The sequence below is a fragment of the Bubalus bubalis genome, chromosome 9 (genome assembly GCF_019923935.1).
Source record: "Bubalus bubalis isolate 160015118507 breed Murrah chromosome 9, NDDB_SH_1, whole genome shotgun sequence".
Taxonomy (NCBI): domain Eukaryota; kingdom Metazoa; phylum Chordata; class Mammalia; order Artiodactyla; family Bovidae; genus Bubalus; species Bubalus bubalis.
The window spans coordinates 61,760,896-61,769,435 of NC_059165.1; the positions used below are offsets into that span (position 1 = coordinate 61,760,896).

General features: G+C 36.9%; 1 protein-coding gene across 1 annotated transcript in view; it reads right to left on the minus strand.

Annotated features, from left to right (window-relative positions):
- PKD2L2 (polycystin 2 like 2, transient receptor potential cation channel) overlaps positions 1–8,540 on the minus strand; it is a 42,295-nt gene that overhangs the window by 32,319 nt on the left and 1,436 nt on the right. The window contains exons 2-4 of the mRNA XM_025292647.3: positions 7,753–7,854; positions 3,926–4,059; positions 3,125–3,381 (exon numbers count right to left, since the gene is read on the minus strand). Coding sequence (XP_025148432.2) covers positions 3,125–3,381; positions 3,926–4,059; positions 7,753–7,854 — 493 coding nt within the window. The remainder of the gene's footprint in view (positions 1–3,124; positions 3,382–3,925; positions 4,060–7,752; positions 7,855–8,540) is intronic.

Sequence of the window (8,540 nt, forward strand, 5' to 3'; positions counted from 1 at the left end):
CTCCTGTGTTTCCTACATTGCAGGCAGATTCTTTACCCCCTGAGCAGTTCAGGAAGCCCAGCGAACTTAGTGATGGGATATCAAAAAATTAAGCTTTGATTCTTCATTTCAGTTCCTATTTAGTCTCCCCAAACAGATTTGAACAATCATCCAAAGATGCTCTGCTTAAACTTGTTTTCCTATTAGTAATACCATGTTTGCATTCACCAGAGAAGATAAAAATGATTACACTAAGAAAAAACACTATTTAATGAAAATTCCATAGTTGTATGTTTGCACGTTTTCCACATGATTGTTAAAATGAAACAAGAATGTTTGTTATGCTAACCCTCTCCTACTTCCAATTTTTAATACTGGTTTTAATTAATGAATGTTACATTTTAGAAAGACAAACACAAATTGATTCGTATTTTGGTTGTTAGGAAATGACACATACTAAAAGTCTAAATCCATGTTAATTTTGGAATGTAAATTATTTGTAATTGTTATAATTTGGAATGTTAGAATACCTAACAGATTAGTCTTGAGATCAAATTAAAATGTGTAATTAAATAATTGACTTATCTCATTTTTTATTGAAAGGGAAATAGTGTGTAGTACTATTATACTATTATAGCAGTATAATATTTAAGAGAATGTGTCACCATACTTAAGAACTTACATACAAAACAAGAGAATTATACAAGCACATCGTGGCCCTCAAGAACACCCAAAACTCATACAAAGAGAAAATAAGTTAACAAATCCACAAAGCAATGATCAGTCCTAGGGATACTGGGGAAGCTACTCAAGAAGGGAAATGTAGTCACTGTGTTTATATTTATATAAATATAAAATAAATATTGACCAATGATTAACAAAAATTATGGTATAACCATAGGCTAAGAGGAATAGGAAGTTTGTTGGAGGACGGAGTGGTATAAGAACGATATATGACACACATTTTCTGTGACACAGATGATAGATATACAAAACTATATGCATACTACATACTACAGCAGTATATGCATACTATTTAGAAATATGAAGTATATATAAGAAGAAACAACTAAAAGCGGTTGCTTGTGGAATGGAAATTATAAGCAGGAAAGTGTGGACCTTTGTAAATGTTTACATCACTTTGATAAATATCAAATTCTAAAAAAGATACTTTGCCTCTATGATTTAATATGACCTTAAATGCAATGATATCAGCACCTTCCATGTTAAGGGTAGGTAGGGTCAGTGGCATTGGGCTTTTACATTTTCAATATAAAGTGTAGACGTGAGTCTGTACTAGTACTAACCACAGCCACTTTGGAGAACAATGGCCAAAATATCTTTGGCAGGGATCATCCGATGCAGTGTATGTAAACCTAACTGCCCCTTTTCAAGGTGCTGTGCTGTGCTGAGTCACTCAGTTCTGTCCGATTCTTTGCAATATCATGGACTGTAGCCTGTCAGGCTCCTCTATCCATGGGAAAAGTACTGGAGTGGGTTGCCATGCCCTCCTCCAGGGGATCTTCCCAACCCAGGCATTGAACCGGGCCTCCTGCATTGCAGGTTCTTTACCAGCTGAGCTACCAGGGAAGCCCTACTGGCAACAATACAAGATATCACTGAAGTAAGCCAGAGAGTGAGAAAGCAGCAGAGTACTTCAGAGACACTCCCTAGGAATCCCAAAAAGCATTTGGGATGTGTATGAGAGCATCTTGCCAGAGCCAGAGAAGCTGATTAAGTATTATAAAAGCAAAAATGGGCACTTTGCCTTGTGTTCAATATGAGTTCCAGAAAAACATCTATTTCTGCTTTATTGACTATGCCAAAGCCTTTGACTGTGTGGATGACAATAAACTGTGGAAAATTCTGAAAGAGGTGGGAATACCAGACCACCTGACCTGCCTCGAGAAACCTATATGCAGGTCAGGAAGCAACAGTTAAAACTGGACATGGAACAACAGACTGGTTCCAAACAGGAAAAGGAGTACGTCAAAGCTGTATATTGTCACCCTGCTTATTTAACTTATATGCAGAGTACATCATGAGAAACGCTGGACCGGAGGAAGCACAAGCTGGAATCAAGACTGTCAGGAGAAATATCAATAACCTCAGATATCCAGATGACACCACCCTTATGGCAGAAAGTGAAGAGGAACTCAAAAGCCTCTTGATGAAAGTGAAAGAGGAGAGTGAAAAAGCTGGCTTAAAGCTCAACATTCAGAAAATGAAGATCATGGCATCCGGTCCCATCACTTCATGGGAAATAGATGGGGAGACAGTGAAAACAGTGTCAGACTTTATTTTTCTGGGCTCTAAAATCACTGCAGATGGTGACTGCAGCCATGAAATTAAAAGACGCTTACTCCTTGGAAGGAAAGTTATGACCAACCTAGATAGCATATTAAAAAGCAGAGACATTACTTTGCCAACAAAAGGTCCGTCTAGTCAAGGCTATGGTTTTTCCAGTGGTCATGTATGGATCTGAGAGTTGGACTGTGAAGAAAGCTGAGCACCGAGGAATTGATGCTTTTGAACTGTGGTGTTGGAGAAGACTCTTGAGAGTCCCTTGGACTGCAAGGAGATCCAACCAGTCCATCCTAAAGGAGATCAGTCTTGAGTGTTCATTGGAAGGACTGATGTTGAAGCTGAAACTCCAGTACTTTGGCCACCTGACATGAAGAGCTGACTCGCTGGAAAAGACCCTGATGCTGGGAAAGATTCAGGGCAGGAGGAGAAGGGGACGACAAAGGATGAGATGGTTGGATGGCATGACCGACTCGATGGACATGGGTTTGGGTGGACTCCAGGAGTTGGTGATGAACAGGGAGGCCTGGAATGCTGCGGTTCATGGGGTTGCAAAGAGTCGGACACGACTGAGCGACTGAACTGAAGTGAACACTTCATCTACCACAGCTGCGGGGGAAAAACCCACTTTGTATCCTATGGTAAACAAAAAATTAACAGGTTTACTCTTCCTTTTCTCAACACTGCATCTCTGAGTCTTCCTTTGATACTATTATTGAAAGAGTCTCCTTACCTGCCAGCTCTCTGTTGGTATCATTTAGAAAATAAATATATTTTCACAGTTGTTTGAAGATACAATGCTAAGTGCTACAAAAGTTATGTGTAATTTTACACTACTTACTCAGTATGCTGTTTAAGGCCAAAATCAGCCATATCTTCATTTTTAGAAGTGTATTTGTCATAACATTCATCCATCAAAGACCGAAAGAATGAATGGACCTTGCATGTGCCATTGCGGACTTTTAGTTGACGGACTCTGGGGAGTCCTAAAAGTATGTTCTCATAGTAGATGCGACTGCTGTTCTTTAAATCATACAGATTCTCATTATTGTACCATGAGTCCCAGTACAGACCATCCAAAAGGGGTCCTTCCATAAACTTCATATAGAAAAATACATGTTATGGGAAAAATATTTTCATATCAACTGTGAACAGAATCTACATTCATAATGTTATCCATAAGAATATAAAAATCAATGATTTTGAGGACAAGTATGAAAATTATTATCCAAGCCACCATTAATAATGGTAATGGTAGATGATGTTGATTATAATGAAGGTGGTTAACATTTACTGAGTACTTTCTATGTACTGTTCTAAGCACTTAACAAGTATTAACTCATTTCTATAACCTTTCTTCTCTGAGGGTATACTGAAAACCCTGTGCCACAACATGGGCAAAGAATTTATTGGCAATTCAAGGAATTTTTAACAGTAATTTTCACCATATACAAATTTAAAGTTGTAAGAACTATATCACACTGAGAACACAGGTTCTCAATAAACACTGGTTGATTATAATAGTTTGAAGAAGTGACATTTATTTTTATTCATTCCTTCAATAAATATCAAAGTCCCTATGATGTGTGCCAAAGGCTTTTTTATGCAATACCTAAAACTATTTCATCCAATCACACCTTACCTTCCAAAAGTCAGTTATGCTGCGAATAGACTTAAAGTTGGTTCTTTCTTCACCAGCCACAGATGTGTCCAAAAATAGAGATGACATAACTTTGTTTAAGTAATACATATGTGGGTTTACCATCCCAAAAGTCACTAAGGAAAAGAATTTTTTATTTTAAAATTTATGTTAAAAAACTCAAGTTTTTATCAGGATAAAAATGTACTTGTAATTTGTTCCTAATTTTGTTTTGAAAATTCAGTTTTATTTTGCTAACTATAAAAGCAATAATAAAAAAACTAAAATAGAAAAATACAAAACAGGAAGAACTTTCCTTTAACCCACTACTTAAGAGTTAGGTTTGGCATATATTCTTCAGATTTTTCTAAATGCATACACAGTATAGAGAAGACAACTTTAGTTTTACAAAACTGAGACTACATTTTACATACTATCATGCAAATTGGCTTTTTTTCCAACACTGGGAGTATGCAACACAATATAGTGAGTAGTTAAGGATATGAACTTTAAAATCAAACAGAATGGTTTGAGTCCCACCATAGGGATATTTCTAACATTTTGAGAAGTGAGATAGTTCATGTGGAACACTTAAAACTATGTTTTGGCACATGATAAAATTGAAAAGAACATTAACTAGTATTCTTTCTCACTCTTTCTAGGGTAGGTGGGTAGGTTTTAGATCAGTGAAAGTGTTAGTCACTCAGTTGTGTCCGACTCTTTGCCATCCCATGGACTATTAGATCAGGATATAGACTAAATATGTCTTTCTTTTTTGCTAGAAGACCTTTATTTTTAGTACTAATACATCTTCCAACATTATTCCATGGCAAACATGAACCCGTGCCATTCTTTAATGTTCCATATTATGTCATTATATACACCAAAATATTTAAAAAATCCTCTGTTGGAGATTTGTTTCCCATACTTCCTAATTATAAAAAGGTGTTTTCTTTTTAAATCCCTGAATAATGTGATTGAGTGATTTTAAATATTTTCCACTCCCCAAATGTTCTGTAATAAGCATTTAAAAACTAATCTAAGATAACTTATGAGATGGTTAAAGCTGTTTTTTAATCAATATCTGACTCAAGCTCACTCCCACATACCAATTAATTAGTTAACTGATAAATACCGGGTTGGCCAAAAAGTTTGTATGGGTTTTTCCATATCATCTTACAGAAAAACCTGAATGAACTTTTTTGCCAGCCCAATAACTGCCATACCAACATAAGTCCAGCTTACATCTACTGTATACTGGGTCCTATAAAGACAAAATGCTCTTTAATACTGATCATGCTATTAACTCACAGATAGGAGGAATGTAGGTTGAGATGTTTTCCTGGTCCTCCCTGAAGATTTGCACTGATTTCTATCTCCTGTAACTCAGAACTAGCATATTTTACTATTAACTGTGTAACATGCTAGGGAAAAGATCAAAGTAGACATCGAGACTAACTTCTTAGGCCTTATTTGTTGTCTGACCCATTTGTAGTCTGACTAGGGTGAAGCTGATGTATCTGTATGGCTCTAAAAGAAATCAAGAATTGGCAACTCAAGGGAATAATTATATTCAAGACAGAACTGCCAACAGGAGCAATTGACTCAACCAAAGTTGAGTATGAAAGCTTTTTATTACATCTGTGACTTAAAGTTGTGCCCCTTAAGAAATGGACATAGTGTTGATCTAAATGAATTTAAAGTGTTTAAAATGTGTCAGAAATCCCTTGCATTCCTATACACTAATAATGAGAAAATAGAAAGAGAAATTAAGGAAACAATTCCATTCACCATTGCAATGAAAAGAATAAAAGACTTAGGAATATATCTACCTAAAGAAACTAAAGACCTATATATAGAAAACTATAAAACACTGGTGAAAGAAATCAAAGAGGACACTAATAGATAGAGAAATATACCATGTTCATGGATTGGAAGAATCAATATAGTGAAAATGAGTATACTACCCAAAGCAATTTATAGATTCAATGCAATCCCTATCAAGCTACCAATGGTATTCTTCACAGAGCTAGAACAAATAATTTCACAATTTGTATGGAAATACAAAAAACCTCGAATAGCCAAAGCTATCTTGAGAAAGAAGAATGGAACTGGAGGAATCAACCTGCCTGACTTCAGGCTCTACTACAAAGCTACAGTCATCAAGACAGTATGATACTGGCACAAAGACAGAAATATAGATCAATGGAACAAAATAGAAACCCCAGAGATAAATCCATGCACATATGGACACCTTATCTTCGACAAAGGAGGCAAGAATATACAATGGAGAAAAGACAATCTCTTTAACAAGTGGTGCTGGGAAAACTGGTCAACCACTTGTAAAAGAATGAAACTAGAGCACTTTCTAACACCATACACAAAAATAAACTCAAAATGGATTAAAGATCTAAACATAAGACCAGAAACTATAAAACTCCTAGAGGAGAACATAGGCAAAACACTCTCCGACATACATCACAGTAGGATCCTCTATGACCCACCTCCCAGAATATTGGAAATAAAAGCAAAAATAAACAAATGGGACCTAATAAAACTTAAAAGCTTCTGCACAACAAAGGAAACTATTAGCAAGGTGAAAAGACAGCCTTCAGAATGGGAGAAAATAATAGCAAATGAAGCAACTGACAAATAACTAATCTAAAAAATATACAAGCAACTCCTACAGCTCAATTCCAGAAAAATAAATGACCCAATCAAAAAATGGGCCAAAGAACTAAATAGACATCTCTCCAAAGAAGACATACAGATGGCTAACAAACACATGAAACAATGCTCAACATCACTCATTATCAGAGAAATGCAAATCAAAACCACTATGAGGTACCATTTCACACCAGTCAGAATGGCTGTGATCCAAAAGTCTACAAGCAGTAAATGCTGGAGAGGGTGTGGAAAAAAGGGAACCCTCTTACACTGTTGGTGGGAATGCAAACTAGCACAGCCACTATGGAGAACAGTGTGGAGATTCCTTAAAAAACTGAAAATAGAACTGCCTTATGATCCAGCAATCCCACTGCTGGGCATACACACTGAGGAAACCAGAATTGAAAGAGACACGTGTACCCCAATGTTCACTGCAGCACTGTTTATAATAGCCAGGACATGGAAGCAACCTAGATGTCCATCAGCAGATGAATGGATAAGAAAGCTGTGGTACATATACACAATGGAGTATTACTCAGTCATTAAAAAGAATACATTTGAATCAGTTCTAACGAGGTGGATGAAACTGGAGCCTATTATACAGAGTGAAGTAAACCAGAAAGAAAAACACCAATACAGTATACTAACTCATATATATGGAATTTAGAAAGATGGTAACAATAACCCTGTATACGAGACAGCAAAAGAGACACTGATGTGTAGAACAGTCTTTTGGACTCTGTGGGAGAGGGTGAGGGTGGGATGATTTGGGAGAATGGCATTGAAATACGTATAATATCATATATGAAACGAGTTGCCAGTCCAGGTTCGATGCACGATACTGGATGCTTGGGGCTGGTGCACTGGGACGACCCAGAGGGATGGTATGGGGAGGGAGGAGGGAGGAGGGTTCAGGATGGGGAACACATGTATACCTGTGGCAGATTCATTTTGATATATGTCAAAACCAATACAATATTGTAAAGTTAAATAAAATTAAATAAAAAAATAAAATATAAATGGGGAAAAAAATAAAATGTGTCACTATGTTTTGAGAGGTTTCAGTAGTCTGAAAGCCTATTTTTTAAAAATAAAACCCATGGTTTATTTTTCATCTGCAGATAACTTTAGTTCAGTGTCTTCATCTACATCTGTGTACTTACATATACATAAGTTTATTAAAAAAATAGAGTACAGTAACAATTCCTGAAGTGTGGTTCTAATTTCTACATCCTCTCTGTAACGCAGTTTATGTTTCGGAGTTCCTGTGAGACATAAAACAAAAATTTTCCTTAATTTATAATGTATGTAAATCATAGGGATGGAAAAGCACAGGCAATTTTAGCTGTTTACACTGTGAAGGAAAGCTCCAATAGCTTCTGGTTATGTTTTTACTCTCACTTTATGAAGAAGGAATAATTAGTAACATTTTCCCATGGTGATAGTGGGCAATCATTTTATGACTGTTCATAATGAATTTTATAACCCAGATGTTTCCTCACCAGTCTTATTTTAAACTGAAAAAGCAAAATACAAACCAAACAAAATCCCCTCATCTGTCCCTAATCGTTTTTCGTCATCCGTCAACACTGCTTTGGGATGGCTGACTTCTGTTAGAGGAGGAAAAAGGACTCTGCCTGGGATTCTGCTAAGGTCACTACTCCCTCGATCAACAAAGGCCTTCTAAGGCTTGCTCAGCAAAGGCCAGTGTACAGCAAGTGGCTGCACCCAGATCCAGCTTTGTGCAAGGGCAAGGGGTGAGATGTCTCCTAGAGGCTTCACTTTTCCTGTCACACACAATGAGCCTCTCCGATTCTCAAGAAGAAGCTATGAAGGGTAACCGATCTGGAGATTATATCTCTCATCAGAAATAATGCGGGGTTACAAACTTTCTTGCAGGGTATTTAGAATTGCCAGTTCCGCCCTCCCCCACCCTAGGAGCGCCCCTCAC